Source organism: Ammospiza caudacuta, chromosome 3 (genome assembly GCF_027887145.1).
Source record: "Ammospiza caudacuta isolate bAmmCau1 chromosome 3, bAmmCau1.pri, whole genome shotgun sequence".
Taxonomy (NCBI): Eukaryota; Metazoa; Chordata; class Aves; order Passeriformes; family Passerellidae; genus Ammospiza; species Ammospiza caudacuta.
Genome location: NC_080595.1, coordinates 4,875,596 through 4,892,762, shown reverse-complemented (window position 1 = coordinate 4,892,762; position 17,167 = coordinate 4,875,596). Strand labels below are relative to the sequence as shown.

Sequence of the window (17,167 nt, the reverse complement as noted above, 5' to 3'; positions counted from 1 at the left end):
TGAGTGTTTTACCCCCAGGTGGTGAGATGGGATGGACGGGGCTCTGGAGAATCCTGATCCAGTGGGAGGTGTTGGAGGTATCCCTGCCCATGGCAAGGGGTGGAATGGCATCATGAGTTAAGGTCCCTTCCCACCCAAACTATTCCAGGATTTTGAGATCCAGAGGTGCTCAGGCTTTGTGACATCCTTCAGCCTTTCCTCCTTCACATATCCAGGGATACAGCAGTGGGGAGTGTTTTGTCTCACCTGCTGCCCCTGAGCCAGCAGATTTCTTCCCAAAATCCCACTCAGCCCCAGGATTCTCTCCTATCCAGAGTAAACATTCACTTCCCAAGATCACCCACCTCACAGCTTCCAGAGTATCCCAGACTGGTGACACTGCTGCTCCTCTATCCTGGCTCTCCACATCCATCCTTCCAGCCTCAGGATCATGAGTTGTCAAATGGAAACACTGCTCCATGCTGGAATCCTGCAGGAGAGGTGGAAGGGAGCCTCCCCTGTGAAATACACAATCCAACACCACAGCAGATCACAACTGGCTCCATGGTGGCTGCAGCCCATTCCAGCCCACCTTGGTGTCCCACCTGCATCCCAACCACCTTCCCCAGCCCAGGAATTCCATCACGTGCATGGCAGCAAGGAATCTCCTCCATATTCCAAGAAAAAGCAGCAGCAGGCACACTGGAGACTCTGGGAAGCAATCTGCAATGGATAAAGCAGAGGAGGGAAGGAGGGAGGGAGGCAGGAAGGAAACACACTTGGAGACAACAGGCTGTGAGGACTTACAGGCCTTTGTATCCATGTCCTATTCCCACACTATTTTTCCCTGCTGGTTTGGTTTTTGAGGAAAATCTTGACCAGCCACACCAGTGAGTAGAAGAAATAACAGACTACTAATAAAGGACTAATGGGTTACTCTAAAATAACAACCCAGTTCCATGTCTATTCTCTACGTTTGCTACACAAAAAAAAAAAAAAAAATTAATGGAATCCATGCTCTGGCAAATCAGGAAGGCAAAGTGAAACCAGGAATGCCTTCGGAGATGCTTCCTCTGCTGTGCAGGAATCACAGGCTTCCCTTGGCTCATCCATGCAAGGCAAAACCTCAGAATTTGGGATAAACACTCTGCTGTCCCAGTGGAAACACCACTTGGCCAACAAACAAGAGGAAAAGGTCCATGACCATCACTTGGCTAAGAGAGAAACACGAGGAAAAGGTCCACCAAGGAAGAGACTTAAAGCAGAGAAGGCTTCCAAGGGGGTGGGAAGCAGATGATTGATTGAGAGGCTGGCACATTTTTATTGGAAAAGCAGCTGCCTAGGAATGGCTGCACTTCCTCTGGAGAAAAAGAAACCCTAAAGGCAGGACAGGAGGTCTGGAGGACAGTTGTGCTCTCCCATGCAAAACCTGGAGAATTCATGACATGCAGGATGTTCCATGATGGAAAATGGCAATTCTCTCCATGAGACCTGGGGATCAGGTACAAGGTTATGTTAAAACCCCACAAACCATCCCAAAAAGCCCAGCTTTAGTCCCCTCCTCCCAGCTGCCACCGTATGCACACGGAGTCGTCACCAGGAATTAACTGTACCCTTTTTAATTGTTTTGTTAAAAATGTCGTCGAGACACCATGAATACAAGTACTGCAGTTACAGCCATACAAAAAAAGCAATACAAATTAAGCAGCTGAATACAAAAATACGTTGAAATACATGAACACCACAATGGAACTCGGAGCACTAAATCCCAATCGTGTAGGCATGGAAAAAAATTAAATAAAAACCTTTTTTCTCGTATTAGACAATGTAGTTTTCTCCACTTCGAACAGTTACTTTTGCTAGTTATGTACTTCACAATTTCTTCTATGTACAGCATAGAATAAAATACTTTTAAAAGATATGACATTTTTCATCCTCAATATGTGATATAGTCTCTTTTACACTAATATTGACTGCAGGAATAAAAACTGTCCGTGTCTTACATCAACTCATTGGAAAAGAGGAGCGACGCTTTCCTTTGAAATCATTTCCGTGAGGTTTTCCATCAGTTCAGGGGTTTGGCAGTCCTGGAACGGCATCTCTCCTGGGAATTCATGTACATAATATTGCTTGGATCTATACAAATGTGGCAATCGGATCTAAGTGGTGGTTGGGAAAGAGGCAGCTCACACATATACAGCTCTGGGAATTTTCCATGACTTATTTACAATGAAAGTGCTTTTCTCAGCTCTAACACGATCCGGGGGGATTGGTTTCCTTTCTACAGGTCAATTATTAGTCTCCCTGAAATTGGAAAGAAAAAGGATTCTCTAGAAAATACCACAGCTTTGCATACACTCGAGCGTACTGGAGAACTGCGTGTGGTTCGGAGATTAGCAGCTGAAAAGTGGTGGGAATTATAATTTAAAAATAAATAAAGCCAAAAGAGGTAACCCAGGTACAAAACAGCAGAGAACTGCAATACCCACAACGGTAAAAAGACTCCAAAGCCGTCTGCTAACAAAACGGGGAAGCAGTTGGATCGAAAGTCTTGAAAACATCTTTCAAGGATTTATCATCCGACTCCCCGTTGGGATCGCTCTCCGGGGCCTGCGTTACCTGTCCGGGCTGCCTCACCTGCCTGGGGTCGCTGTACTGTGGCCGGATTAACCCCGACAGAGCCTGGATTGGGAGATTATGGACGGCAGGGGCAGCGCTGGAGTGTTTAGCCTGAGATTTACTGGTACTGTTGGCCTTGTCTGAAGCAGCTTCCGCTGATCCTTCCGTGGGTTTTTCCGTGTTGGAGGCAGCCTTCTGCTGGGACGCATCTTCCGCGAGACTCGGCTCATTTTTACTGGAATTTTTCAAAATGCTTTTTTTCTGGTTCTCTCCATTCTCTCCCGAACTGGCTGGAGCCGTGTCCGAGGATGAGCTGTGATCCCTGGGATCGTACAAACTGATCCCGCTCAGGATGGAGCCGGGAGTTCCCAGCCTAACACCACTGGATGATAATTTGGGCGCATAGGGAGGCAGAGCATCGGGGTCGGATTTCGGAGTCGTGGCTTCTGAGGGCTGGGATGAGCTGGCAGCAGCTCTAGCAAGCCGGGGGTCAAACTTGGGAGGGTGGGAATCCTTCCCAGCTCCATGGTGAGTGTCTGCACTCGACAGTCTGTGGAGTCTGGGATCAACGTTCTTTTGCAAGCGAGGATCCCCCAGTTTGCTGGAGCTACTGGCATGGGAATCTGTGGATGGATCCAAGTAGCCACCCCGGCCCACGAGGCTGTTTTTGGCCTTGGCAGCGAGCCGGGGATCAGCTGGCATCGCGTTGGGGTGTGGATCGTTCTTCAGATTCCGCAGTTTATTCAGTCTCTGGTCAGCAATGAGTGGAGGGAGAGGTAAATTGATGGAAGAGACGGGGTCGGGTTTAGGCAGAGGGATTGGGAGCAAGTCCTCGGGGGCCCACACAATGTGCTTGGCAAAGTTAGGTTTCATCAGGGTCACATCCATCTTAATGTGGCTGAACTGCCGCAGCTGGGAGCGGGGATCCCGTAACGTGACGCCCGGCAGAGGCTCCAAGGGAATGAGGAAAGCTCGTTCCCTCAGCTCCCTCTCCGAGTCCTCCTCATCATCATCCAGCCCTTTCTGCTTGACCTTCACTCCGGCGTGGGCGTGGTGCAAATCCAGCTTGGCCCCGGCCAGGGAGGGGCCGGGATGGGCGCCCTCGCTGACCTTGTGCATCCGCGGATCGCGGGCCAGCCGGGGATCCAGGGACGCCGACTCCGAAGGTTTCCTGGGATTGGGCCTTGGAGACGCCCGGAGTCGCGGGTCAGCAGCCTGAGGCCCCACACCTTTGTCTTTTGCCAGCCTGGGATCCGTAGGCATCCCAAGCATGTGCTGCTCCGTGGAATGTTGTTGCCGATTCCTAAAGTTTTCGCTTTGTTTCTTTAAGGTTTTGAGGATTGATTTAACACTGCTCCCCTCTTCCTCCTCACTGCTGGAATACCAGTTGACATTGTCATCTAAAAATCAAAGAAATGCCAGAAAATTTAGATTATTCCAGCAAATAATTCTTAAGAGAATCCAACACTCTCTAATGGGAGTAAAATCAAACTGAAAAGATCTGATTTAAAATCACTCCCACAACCTCAAATGACCAAAATCCATGTAATTAAAGAAATGCCATAACACAAAAACCTGGAGGGAGTGGAGATAGAATGCAACACAGCCTGGAAGTGTCTCCATATCCATCAATATTAACCTGGGAAAGTAACCTGCTTTCAAGCAATCCCTATCAGTGCTAGTACAAAAACCAATCTAAAATCTGAGTCTTGACAGGAGAAGGAAAAGTAAAATGGCCCCTTGCAGTGGTCTTTAATCCAGGTAAACTATGAATTTGCTGCCTTACTTAATCCAAATCCCAAAGTTTGTAGGAGAGGTTGAGATTCAGGAAGAGAAGAAATTACAGTATTTTATTTTAAAGGATATCAGAGAAAGAAAAATGCTGCCCTACAGGAAACAGATCAAGAGGTGCAACTGAATAAATAGGACAGAGGATGCACTTCCAGTCCTGGCAGTGAGAAACAACACCTCTGGTCCAACACAGGATTTTCCAAAGTAATTATCAACCAAAGGACCTTTTAAAAGTGCAACTATAGATCCAAAGATTATTCACTGGAGCCAGGATGGACTGAACCTACACTAAGATCCTAGAATAAGCTGGGAAGAAGAGCTGAAAATACTGAGCTGCTGCTGCTTCCAGTAACCATTCCCAGTAACGGGGGACAGTGACAATAACAGTAACATGACACGAGTCAACATCAACCGATTTGCTGACCATGGCCTTCAAGAATGATGAGAATTCCAACCAAAGCCTGCCCACCTTCCTCTTTGCTCATGGCCCTCTGGCCCTGACTGCTGGCAGAGTCTCCATCCCGCTGGTGCTTCTGGCTGAGCCTGGCATACAGGGCCTTCTGCATGGCGGGCAGGAAGTCGGGCACGTTGATGCCCTGGTTGTGGCCCATGTGGCCGCCCATGCAGTCCGACTCGCTCCCGCCCGGATGCGACTCCGGAGCCATGAGGTGAGCCTGGTGATCCGTAAATTCTCCGTGCCATGCCCCATCTGCAGGACAAAACTCCAGTTAGCAGTTATCCTAGAGGAATGTTGGTAGCTATAAACATGGAATCATGGAATGGACTGAGTTGGAAAGGAGCTTAAAGGACATCCAGTTCCATGCCATGGCAGGGACACCTGCCCCTATCCCAGGCTGTTCCAAGCCACATCCAACCTGGCCTGGAACACTTCAAGGGATGGGGCAGTTTCCCACAGCTTCTCTGGGAAAACTCTGCCAGGGCCTCCCCACCCTCACAGGGGAAGGATTTCTTCCCAACATCCCATTTCACCCTAAAGCATAACATGACTTAACAACACAACTGAGAAAGCCAGAACACTGAAGACATTCCAGGAAGCTCCTATCCAAAATTCATCCAGCAGATGTCCTTACCTCCAGAATTATTGGCTGGCTGGAAGTTGTGTACAGCTTGGTGGGAATAATAGTTGTCATAGAAGTCAGCTGGGTTCTGCATGGGCTCGTACTCGCCGGGCATCTGCTGGTACTGTGGCCCCGGGGGGCAGTGATTGTCCCTTGGCATGTTCACCATGTGTCCCTGCACTCCAGGGGAATTGTAGGATCCTCCCATCCCCGGCGGGGTGAGGGGTGGCCCACCCTGCTGGCCCTGCATGGGCATTCCGGTCTGGTTCTGCGGGCCCATGTACCCCGGGGGAACGCCCTGCATGGGGGGGCTCTGCGGCATTCCCGGCCCCTGGGGGCCTCCGCAGGGATGGTGCCCAGGAGAGCCGGGGTGCATCGGGGGCCCGTTGTGTCCTTGGGACATGCCAGGACCTGGCCCTGGACTCGAGCCTGGATTGTACATGTGCTGGGAATGGGGGTCGTTGCCCTGGAACGGCGGCCGCGGGGGTGACCCGCTGTTGTAGAAGGTTGGTGGCCTGGAAGCAGAAGAAAAACAAGGAATCAAATTTTGGACCTACAAACACCAACAGTTGGCTCTCTTTGCCCCCTCCCACTCTTATTTGATCTGACACTGGATAAAATTCCCAAAGGAGCATTAATTTCCAACTACACCCATTCCACATTCTTTATCTTGGCCAAAACCACATTTTTTCCAATATTTGCTGATCTCCATCAGTTTTGCCCAAGAAAAAGCCAACTACAAAAAGACTGGAGCAGGGAACAAACAGCTCCACCTGCAGATGGAGATGCAAACCAAGAGTCAACTTCTGAAAGGTCAGGCCTAAGTTCCTTTCTATGGAAACTATGAAATAATCCTGGTATCAAGTATCTGGCAGATGCTCAACTTAGCCCAGAATCCTGATAGGAACAATGATTAAAAATTCAATGATAAATATCTAGAAGAGTCCTCCTCAGAATTCCAACACCTACTTCTTCCCAATTTTGTGTGCCAAATCCACGGTGGGCTTCACAACGATTTCAAAAAGAGATGGGATTTTCTTATAATCTCCTGAAGGATCTTGGTAATTCTCCATGTCGGACTCGGAGAAGGGATATTGCTCCGGGGGGGTTGGCAGGAGTCCGACCCCCGGCGGGGGTTTGGGAAGGGGAACGATGCCCCGCTTCCGGAGTTCCTCCAGCTCCTTCTCATCTTCATTCTGGGGTTCCTCCTCATTATTCAAAACCTGCAACAAAGCCATGTGGCAAACAGTCACTGAGTTTTCCAGTATTCAATTTAGTCTTGTGCCTTTTATTGAAATATGATTTCCATATTTAGATAAACAACTTTTCTGTTATTTGCTACAATACTGCTGGATAGTGACATCCAACCCAAAGGAATTCTAAACTCATTTTTGGGAGTTATTTTCCAGGACACCAAATCCCAGCCAAGAAAATACTTCTCTATTTCAGGAAGGAACAATTTCCCACAAGTCCACTTAGTTCAAAGAGGTGTGGAAGGAGTTATTCCAAGATTCCTCAAGTGTTGGATTCACACCTCTTTTCTTTAAAGGCCTGGTGGGCAGTGACTGGAGAGGGAATATCCCAATAAAGCAGAGCTCAGGGTTTCCCAGAGCGCATGGAAAAGGCTCCTCCATCCCTTCCCCACTCTGAGTGCAGCAATCCCAATATTCCCAGTATCTGGATCGCTCACCTTATCCAACAGCTCCTTGGTTTCTGCAGTCAGGGGCGCGTGAGAGAATTTGCATTTATCTCCTTGATAACACTTTGCTCCTGTGTGGTAGAACTTGCAGGGGAATTCATGTGAGGAAGGAATTAAGGATTTTTAACAGTTTGGGAAGGTTGTAAAATCCAGCTGGCAGCTATCCCTCAATTCTTCAGCAGGAATTTATCTTTATGGTAGGAATTTTGGAAGCTAACAACCAACTTACCTCTTAACTTCCATTTAAAATTCTCCTAAAAATGACATTTCTGTGGCCTTCAGATTTAATTTTGCAATTGTGATTAAAAAGGGAAAGGTCTCAATTCCAGAGGAAAACACCAAAATAATGACAAATAGGAAGAGATCAGGGTCTTAAACGTGTGGATAAATGTATCTAAAATTCCTGGGATTTTATTTTTAATGTTACAAATCAGTAATTTTATATTTATTTTTTCCTCTGAAGTATTTGAGAAAAAGAATCTTGTAATTAATCTATACAGTAGATGGTAGAGTCTCTTAAAAAACATTCACCTTTACAAATCCTTTTTATCAAAATAAATAGAAATAAAATAATATAAATTTCAGGTGAATTTTAGAAGTACTTTTAAAGGATATTGTGCAAATAAATACAGTTCTCTCCTTTGGTGCAGTAACCCTGGATGTAAAACTTACAGATTTCCTTTTTCTTTTCAATCTCTGCATCATGATCAAATTTACACTGTTCGCCCTATAAAAAATTGGAAAAAAACAAAACAAGGAAAAACCATTATCCATCTGAAATGCTGAGTAATTTAATCCCATAGTAATAAGAACATCCTCCTCTGCTGAATTTAGATTTTTCATCTTTACCAACATTAAATTCCATTATAAGCAGTAAAAGCTGTAAGTAGAGGGGATCTGGACATAGAGAAAATTCCTGGATTGGAATTCAAAGGAATAGATGGAATGGTGACAGAAGACAATTCCTGTTCTCTGCCTTCACCTAGGAATTTGCATTAAAAAGGCACTGAAATTATATTTCACTGAATTGCTTTAATATATTCTATTATTCTTTAGGATTATTTTGCTGGATGGGGGTTTGAGTATCTTTTTTAGGATTTATTTTCCTGAAAAAGACACCGAGTGCTCTTTCAGTCCCTTCTAAAACTGAAGGTGGCAGCAAATAGTCATGTGAGCCAAAGGTATTGAAAGGCAGCAAGGAACACAACATTTCACTTTTATTTCTACCATTTGGCTTAGAAACAGAAAATTCCACTGCTAAATCCCAAGGAACCAAATAAAAGTGAGAAGCATTCAGTGGTTGTGTTTTCTACCAATCCCATTTTTTAAAGTTTAGCACCACAAAGCAATCCCTTCAAAGTTCCCAAATCAGCAGGAAATAATTTAATATATTCAGGAATTGCTGCCTATTTAGATTCCAGACTTGTGAGAAATTATGTCATTAATACATTATCATTCTCAGAGTAAGTTTAGGATGTTTTTATTAATAAAAATGTAATTTTTTATTAGAATTTAAATCAAAGTGTGTAACAGAAAGGGATGCTTTTCCACAAATAATTCCATCTAGAAATCCTCAGCACATCAGAAATGAAAATATTGAGTTTCAACACCCAAGTTTGCTAAAAATTTATTTAAAAAAACAATTAACTTTACCTTAATGCACCTCCCTTCAAGGAAGTATTTACAGATCTGTTTGCCCTTGTGCTCCACTGTGTGCTGGTTGATGAACTCCTGGCTCATATTAACCCATTTCTTCACTGGTTTGCCATCCTGGAAAAAATAAATCCACATTTTATCAGCTCCTTTTTGGAGCAGTGGTGATGCAGAGGTTGGGAACAAGGCCTGGAATTGCAGGTACCTCATGGAAGCCATCGGATCCTTTATTGCCGCCTCTGCCCCTGCCGCGATCTTTGCGCTTCAGTTTCTTTTGCATTCCACGCCCCCTTCCAACGTTGTAGTTGTTCCCTCGTTGGGAAATGCCTGGAAAACAGGAATAACCTCTTAAAAGGATTACAGAAATTAAGGGAAAATGGTTCTTTCAAGGCATCAAAGAGAGACAAATAGAATGAATTAAATTTATACTGCTGGAAATGTTATTTCTGACCAGCCAGAATATCCCAGGAAAATATTCCTGGCAGCTTCCCTCATCCAGGTCTCCACCCCAAAAATGCCACCAAAACTCCCCTTACCTTTCTGGATCCCTTTCATGCCCTGTTTCTTCACTGGTTCCTTTGGGAATGGAGGTCCCAAATCCCCACTGGAAGTCTCCTTAGCTTGTCTGTACTGTTTGAGCTGGTCAGCAAAATCCTCATCCTTTTCCTCCTCGTTGTAATTGCCAAAGTTTTCATCACTGTAATGACTGTAGTTGTCATATTCCTTACTTTTGACATTTTTTTTATGCTGCATTTTCTGGGAACTCATGTAATTCCCTGACACGTGTCCATGCTGTAAGGAAAGGGATTGCATTAGGAAGCAATTCCATATTTCCAAACCCCACCCCTCCAAACTGCTCTAAAAATCTATTTATGGGGCTGTTTTATCATCACCAGATTTGCCCCAAAAAAAAAGCATTAATAATACAGGGAATATCAGTTATTCAGGAAAAATTAATAATTTTAATTCACCAGCTGAGAAAAGCCAAGAAAACTGAGCTCCTAAAAAGCAGAATTAACTTTAGATACTGAGAAGTGGCTTTTCAAGAGTTTTTTTCTGAGTCCAGCCTAAATCCAGTGCAGGCAATACAAAGACTCCTTAATAATAAAAGATTCCTTAATTCCTGACACCTGATGGAAGAAAAATTGTTATCAGGCTTATTTTCTACCACAGATTCTGCTTTACATCTGAGAATCTCCTCAGGGAGATGAGAACTGGATGTGCTTCCAGAAATCCAGGAGAACAGGCACAGGGATGGAGCCAAACTTCCAAACCCACACTGTTTATATTTGTATTTTTGGAATGTCACCTCAATAAGGACAAGAGGAATGAGTTTGAAACTTCCTACCTGACTGAAGGAGGAATCATAATCCCTGTAGGAAGAGCTGCTGCTTTTTTTGTGGGGCCTTTCCGTGCGCTCCATGTCAGAGTCGTGGCTGTAGTCAGAGCTGTCATCGCTGGAAGGGGAGTTATGCTAGAAAACACAACAAAAAATTTGTGAATTTTGAGGAAATCATCTTCTTTCCATAAATATATGAGCACAAAAGTGATAAATTTACATTGTGTATCTTATCCTAAAAACTCCCAAATCCCTCTGGTTCAGCTTCCAAGCCCTGTGCCTAACTTTGAACATTTAAGACCAGTTTAAGTCTTACATTTTAATTCCTTTGCCAATTTCTTGGATCCTTGTCCTGGACACCCATGAATCAAATCAGAACTATCACAACTTCCAAAATGTTGTTTTTTTTTCCTAACCTTATGCTTGTCCCGTCTTCTCCTTTTGGATTTTTTCTTTTCCTTCTCTTTTTTGCGTTTTTTCCGGGATTTCCTGTGGCCTTTCTCATTTTTCTGTTTGTCGTCCCCTTTTGAGCCATGTTCCTTTACATCCTCATAGGCTGCATCATCTATTTCCCCATCTTCCAGCTCTCCATCTTCCCTGAAAGAGTGATACCAGGAAGACAATAAAATTCCATGTTATCATCCAGCTCACCTGTCACTGGAAAAAAACAGTTAAAAAGTCTGAAGCAACCCCAAGCTGTGATTTTTTGGGATAAATGGATATGCCAGGGAAAAGACATAACTGCTGTATGACCTGGAATTTCTTGGAATTACATTAATGAAATAACACTGGAACATTATTATCCCTGAAATACCTGCAGCTCTCCCAAAAATCCAATTAAGTTTTGATGATACCAGTTAAACTCATTCCCTCAAGGATCAATTAAAATATCCTCTTCCATAAAATACCTACAGAAAATGCTCCTTGGGGACAAAGTTGTTCCCATCTCCCAGTTCCTCTGGGAATTACACTCATGGATTTCCACTTTTGGGATGCATCCCTGACTGGAATAACTTTCCAGGTAAACCAGCCTCAGTAATACAATCCCTTGGATTGCATGGCAGAGGGAAGATTACAGAAGCCCTCTAATCTCTAAATTCTTTCCACAACATCCAAGCATTTTCCAAGGACTGAATGTAAGAATGTAAAAATTTCAAGAATGTAAAAAAGGAGGTGAGGAAAGGAAAAAGAAGGAAAAATCTAACAACTGGATAAATATGGATTGAAAAGATAATGGTCAAATACACCATTTATTGGAAAGTAAGTTATTTTTCAAGTAAGTGCCAAGGGAGGAATTATCTTCTGGTTTAGCTGCTTTTATTCCAATTTAAATCCCAAACTGGAGCTGTGCAGCAGGAAGGGAGAGCAGAACCTCCTTTTCAGGAGTTCCCCCCTCTCCCACAACCTCCAGATACTTGGAGCTGGATATGAAAACAATCCCAGAAAACATTCCCAGTGTCTGAAGGCATTCCTAGAGCAGCTCTCAAATGGATCAGAAAGGCACAGAAGCCAAATGATCTTCCAGGGAAAACCAACTTGATGAAATCCCTAGGCAGTTCCACAAATGTTTGGGAAGGGAGAATCAAAAAAAAAACCAATTCTGGTATTTTAATTTAATTTCTAACCTTTAAACCTGGATTTTAGCTCCCCTTCTTTGACCTTATTTCAGGTCACCCTTAAAAATAGAATTCCTTATACCCAAAGAAGATTTCTCCAGAAGCTCCTTAAGTCCAAGATCCAAACCCAGGATGCATTTTCTGAAATATTCTGGGAATCTTTCAATCATTGTTGAGGATTTCATTCCCCATAATTTCATTTAAAATTTTTACTTTAGGTTAAAATTCCCAGATGGCTAAAATTCCCCAAATTTTGATACTAAGGTGCTGCTTAAGAAATTAGCAATTAATAAGAAAAGTAACTCCAAATAACAGAGAATTTTCACTGGGAAAATCAAACAAAAGCAGAGGGTGGCTGGGAGCAGTAAAAAGTGAAAGTAAATTAATTTCAAGCTATTTTCTGGGAAATCTGGCACTGATTTGTGTGTAAACAAACTTGCCTCCAACTTATTCCTTACCCTGCCATGGATTTACCCACAGAGAACCAGGAAATCCTCACAAAATGCTTGCAGGAAAAATCTGTTCAGGACCCCTGTGCTGGAAGGCTCAGGCCCTTCATCACCAAAATATTATCAACAACAGGAATTAACTAAAACTAATTAAAGAACATTCCTGTCTTGAGAAAACTGCATTAAAACCTTCCAAACTGGAATATTCAAAGTGTGGACAGACAGGGGTTTTTAAATTATTTTTTACCAAGTAATTTCTTTATCATTCAACAGAGCAGCTCAAATCAAATTATTAACAGAATTCCTGCTGCACAAATTGATTGGGAATCATGAGGTTGCCAGTATGAGTGTTCCCTGCAGTGAACTGGTTTTACTGGTCCTACATTTGCACACCTGAGGTTACACAAAAAAGGAGTTGGGCCTTTTTGAAGTGAATGAACTCATTTTACAGAGCTAAAGTTTTAGAAAAAGTATAAGTTATGATCTCCCAGATCGTGTGTATTGTTGCTCTTCACCTCATTAATTAAAACATTATAAAGCAACACTTGTAAATTACAATTAATTAGGTTGTTAGGTGGCACTTATTGGCTCTATTTCACAATTACCAGTGTCACAACTGGTTGTACTGGTGGGAACAGCTGGTGAGAGGATGAGAACTCCAAGCTGGAAAAACTCTGCTCCCAGCACTACCCGGAGTCACTCGGGCTTGTCCTCAAGGATTTGAGAACTCCAGATATTTTCAATCCCTGAAACAGTGAAAAGTCACAGCCTGATTGCAGGAACTCCACAGCACAGCTCTGCCCCAGCTCCAGAGATCCCAGTGGATTCCTGGTGTGCGCTCAGCTCGGCAAACAGAGCACGACACAACTTCCACCCTTGGCCAAGGACAAGCAGGGAGGGGAAAACAAGAACTGGGAGCTCTGGGCTCTGCCTTGGACTCCACTGAAGCCCAGGCCCATTTCAGGGATCACTTCCCGAGGACAAGCAGGAAGTGGAACACAAACACAAGCACCAGCAGCTCTGGGCTCTGCCCTGACCCTTGCACTCAATCCCATGAGCATTTCCCAAGGACAAGCAGAAAGGGGAAAACAAGAACCAGCAGCTCTGGGCTCTGCCCTGACCCCTGCACTAGACCCGAGGAGCATTTTGGGACCACTTCCAATTTATAACACAGAACTCGGGACTCTTTTCTCCAACAAGGAAACAGTTTTGCATTTACCCACAAGCCTTCTTTTTGTTTGTTTTTTTGTCTACTTGTTTTTTCCCCAGTGTTTCCTGGTCCTCTGAAGTACCACAAACGGTTGTGGAGCTGTGTGGGGGGAGGCCAAGCTCTGGCAATGCCAAAACCTCGGCGTTTTTAACTCCTGCAGCTTTGTCAGGAACGCTCAGGGTAGGTGTAGGCTCAGGCTCTGGTAACTGCCACCCTGGCACAGTATTTTTGGAACTAGTTAGGAAGGCCAGAGCTGCCTGGAGAAAGGATTTGAATTTCCAGCAGCTGCAGGAGAGAAAAGGAGGGAGGGAAGGAGGGAGGGAGCAACAGAGGTCCTTTCACCAGGAACAGGACTCTGCGTTTCTGCGCATGGGGATTGAGAGGTGGCAAAGATAACGTCAGTCAGCCCTTAATCTGCATAAAAAAGATCCAGTTAAATGTGTAAGGTGGAATCTGGCAAGAAAATGACGTTAAATATGGCTCTAGTGAGAGATTGTGGTATCAACAAAAACAGCCAAAAATAAAAAACCCGCCCAACTCGGAGCACCCTTTCCTGCCTGAGACAGAGAACAATGGTGACATTCAACAGACACCCCCTGGAAAGTGCAATTTATGGAAAGAATGGCAAACAGCCCCCCTTCCCAGCCAGAATAAATCAATGAAGATGTAAAAACGCATGCATTCCAAAAGGAAAAATTAAAACCTTGCTAAGAAAATGCACTTTTAATGCAGTGACACCCCCCCTCCCCAATTTGCATTCCCCACCACCACCACCCCGCTCCAGCCTGAAGGTGACCTGCCCCCCAAAAACATCGTTAACCCCCTCAGGCACATTAACAGAGCATCATCATCATCATCAGCATCATCATCATCATTACCAGCATCACCCCACTAAGTACCACCATTATGAGAAGCGGAGAGAGAGAAGAATGTTACTCGACCTTTCGTCCCCTGCATGTTGCCTGTCAGAGTCGGGCATGTTTGGGTCAAGAACTGGGTTTGGGGGTTTGGAGAACAGGCTTTCAAAGGCCATTGTGCCTGGCTGTGGTGTGGTGAGGAGGAGGAGGAGGAGGGAGGTGGAGGAAGGCAGGGCCCCGCCGCTGCCCGCGGTGCGGAGCGGCGGGAGGAGGCGGCGGCGGCGGCGCGCACGGCCGCGCTGGGGGCGGCTCGGTGAGGAGGAGGAGGAGGGCCGGGCCCCTCAGTGAGGAGAGATGATGAAGGTTTGCACTCACGGTTACTTAGTGAGACACTAACGGGCACTCAGCGCCCGGGCCCGGCCGCCCCGCGCGGGCGCTGCGGGGAGGCGGTGGCGGCGGCGGCGGCTCGAGCGGCAGCCCCGGGGCACAGGAGAGCGGGAGGACACACACACGGGGGGAGGGAGGTGCTGCTGGCCGGAGATGGCGGCCCTAATTCTTCCTTACAAACATGGCGCCCGCGCGAGGCACTAGCACAAAATGGCGGCGGCGGCTGAGGGAAGAGAAGGAGGAGGAGGAGAACGGCGGCAGCAGCAGCGGCGGCAGCGGCCCCCGGCGCTTTGCCCGCACACGCTCGCTCAGCGCCCGCGGCCCGCACGCGCCGCCGCCGCCGCCACAGCGTCTTCCGCGCCCGCCGGGGCCGCGATGTCGTCGCGTCCCCTCACGCCGCCGCCGCCGCCCGCCGCGCTCCTCCTCCTCCTCCGCCGCGGCCCTGGGCCCGCCCCCCCCGCGCGTCGCCATTGGCCGCGGCCGCTGCGTCTCGAGCGCCCATTGGCTCCTCGCCACGCCCGTCAACCCCGCAGCGACGTCACGCGCGGGCCCCGCCCTTCTCCGCTTCCCCTCGGCCGCCGCCGCCGCCGTGCGCGCGCGAAGGGGGCGGGGCCTCGCCGCGCGTGCTGTCACGTGCCCCGCGCACGTCACGTGGTGGCGGCGTCCCCCCGGGAATGGTGGGGGAAAAAGGGGGGAAAAGGGAGGGAAAGGGGGAAAAGGGCGGCGGCTTCCGCCTGCCGAGAACCGGGACGGGCACCGGCAGCGGGAATGGGCCTCCCCTCCCGCCACTGCGTCATGGCCGCCGCCCCCCCTCCCCTCCTCACGCACTGCGGGCAGCGCCCCCTGGCGGTCGGTGCGTGTGAGGGGAACCGGCCCGTGCGTCATTAATTAGTGACGCTCCTAATTAAACAGAGAACGTGTGTCCCCAGGGCGGGACAAAAGCGGTGCCTGGAGTCGCTCTCGGGGTCAGGGCGTGACAAAAACCGGGATAAAGCGGTTCCAAGACAGTCACTTAATAAAAATGCGGTGGGCGAAGGGAAGACGTGTTTGTCAGAGTCACTTCAATGACGTTTAATCAAACCTTCCCGGGAAAAGTTGCATTTGTATCTTGTCCAGCTGCCTCCCTGCCTTTCGAGGCTTTTCAGGACACGGGGCTCAGCTTTTTCCAGTGCTAGCGACCGAATAAACTTTATAAAAACAAGGAAGAACACTCGCATGGATTCTCGTGGGATTCCGGGCAGGAGGAGCCTCAGATCCTTCAGGGAAGAATTATTTCCCTTGGGCCTCACACACCTGAGCAAAGCAAACAGGACGCTGATCATCAGGGAAATCAGGCAAATCCAAAGAAAAGGCTGGAAAACACCATTCCTACAGGGGATGAGGTTGTGGTGTCTGGGGAGCGTCATTAGGGTTACTTAGGACTAATTAGCCCCATCAGCACAGGTGGAGGCCTGGAGCTGATGCCCACAGGGCTCAGCATCATCTCCCCAGGCCATAGGGAAGGAAAAAAAAATAGTCCAGGAAAATCTGGACTTGAAGGAAAAATTCTAAATTTTTGGTTAAATATTCTGGGGTGAGAAATGGTGTTTTTGGGACAGCACATCTGGGGCCAGCTGTGCCCACCAAAGGGAAGCAGAAGCATTCCTGCTATTTTTTTCAGCTCCCAAATATTATTATCCCAAATGAAAGTTGCATTTCAAGAGCGGAAGAACCTCTCTCTGCAAATTCCAACCTCAGGAAGTCTGAAAGATGCCGGAGCAGCTGCTCTGGGTAGGGAAAAAAGTCTCCTTTAGTCAACTGGAATGGCAGCCAGAGGTTGAGAAAGGCAAAGAGCCGAACTTAAACTTTTCCAGGGCTGGAAGGGAGAAACCAGCTCACCCTGGCCTCGGGAATTAGGAAAATGTTGTCAGTTTGGGATGGTGCCGCAAGGAAAAGCCTCGGGAGTGTGGTCCAGGCGCCCGTCTCCAGCTGTGTTATCCGGAGAAAGCAGCAGATGGAAACTATTCTGCCCTGTCAGGAGCTTGTCCTCTCCCAAATTCCTGGTGTTCAGCTCCCAGATTTTGTTATCATCCCAAAATGGGGTCATGGCTTGTTGGAGGAACGTGTCCAGCCAGGCAGGGAAAGCAGCAGCCATGCTTCTAGAAAAGCATTTTCTCCTAATTTTGGGGGATATTTTTGAAGCACTCTGGAGTTTTCCCTTCCCTCCCCCAGCACAACGCTGGGATGCATTTCCCTGCCCAGCTCCACGTCCCGCCAGAGCTCCTGCCAATCCAAACATCCTCCATCCGCCGACAACAGCCCTGAATGTCCCTTCTTGTTCTGCTGGAGAGATCCAACCCCTTCCCAGGCTCCTATACCCCCCAAAAATCCAGGAGCTCAATCCCTCAGAAGAGACAGATCCATCTTGGGAAGTCTCTTTCCCCGGGACAAGGAGTGGGAATGGTTTTAGTGGGTGCCTCTCAGCAGGATGTAATGGAGGGAGGGTTCCC

At 47.0% G+C, this 17,167-nt stretch overlaps 1 protein-coding gene across 7 annotated transcripts; it reads right to left on the bottom strand.

Annotated features, from left to right (window-relative positions):
• Positions 1–1,582: 1,582 nt before the first annotated feature.
• On the bottom strand, positions 1,583–15,029 carry ZC3H6 (zinc finger CCCH-type containing 6). Of its 7 annotated transcripts, none has more exons than XM_058801587.1 (12): positions 14,376–15,029; positions 10,576–10,756; positions 10,169–10,294; positions 9,357–9,612; positions 9,026–9,165; positions 8,821–8,937; positions 7,783–7,894; positions 7,159–7,268; positions 6,438–6,691; positions 5,481–5,983; positions 4,814–5,098; positions 1,583–3,998 (listed from the first exon to the last, which is right to left on the bottom strand). In XM_058801587.1, the coding sequence occupies exons 1-12, from the start codon at positions 14,465–14,467 to the stop codon at positions 2,497–2,499; spliced, it is 3,678 nt and encodes a 1,225-aa protein (XP_058657570.1). In that variant the 5' UTR covers positions 14,468–15,029; the 3' UTR covers positions 1,583–2,496. The 7 variants fall into 7 exon arrangements, with proteins under 7 accessions (XP_058657570.1, XP_058657572.1, XP_058657571.1 ...); XM_058801589.1 differs by having other exon boundaries at positions 4,859–5,098; XM_058801588.1 differs by having other exon boundaries at positions 9,026–9,147.
• Positions 15,030–17,167: the final 2,138 nt, after the last annotated feature.

Coding starts and splice junctions, on each gene's coding strand:
- ZC3H6 (XM_058801587.1), bottom strand. CDS start 14,467: ATGGCCTTTGAAAGCCTGTTCTCCAAACCCCCAAACCCAGTTCTTGAC. Junction 5,984..6,437: donor GCACACAAAATTGGGAAGAA/GTAGGTGTTGGA, acceptor TTCTGCTTCCAG/GCCACCAACCTTCTACAACA. Junction 3,999..4,813: donor CATCATTCTTGAAGGCCATG/GTCAGCAAATCG, acceptor TTTGATTTTTAG/ATGACAATGTCAACTGGTAT.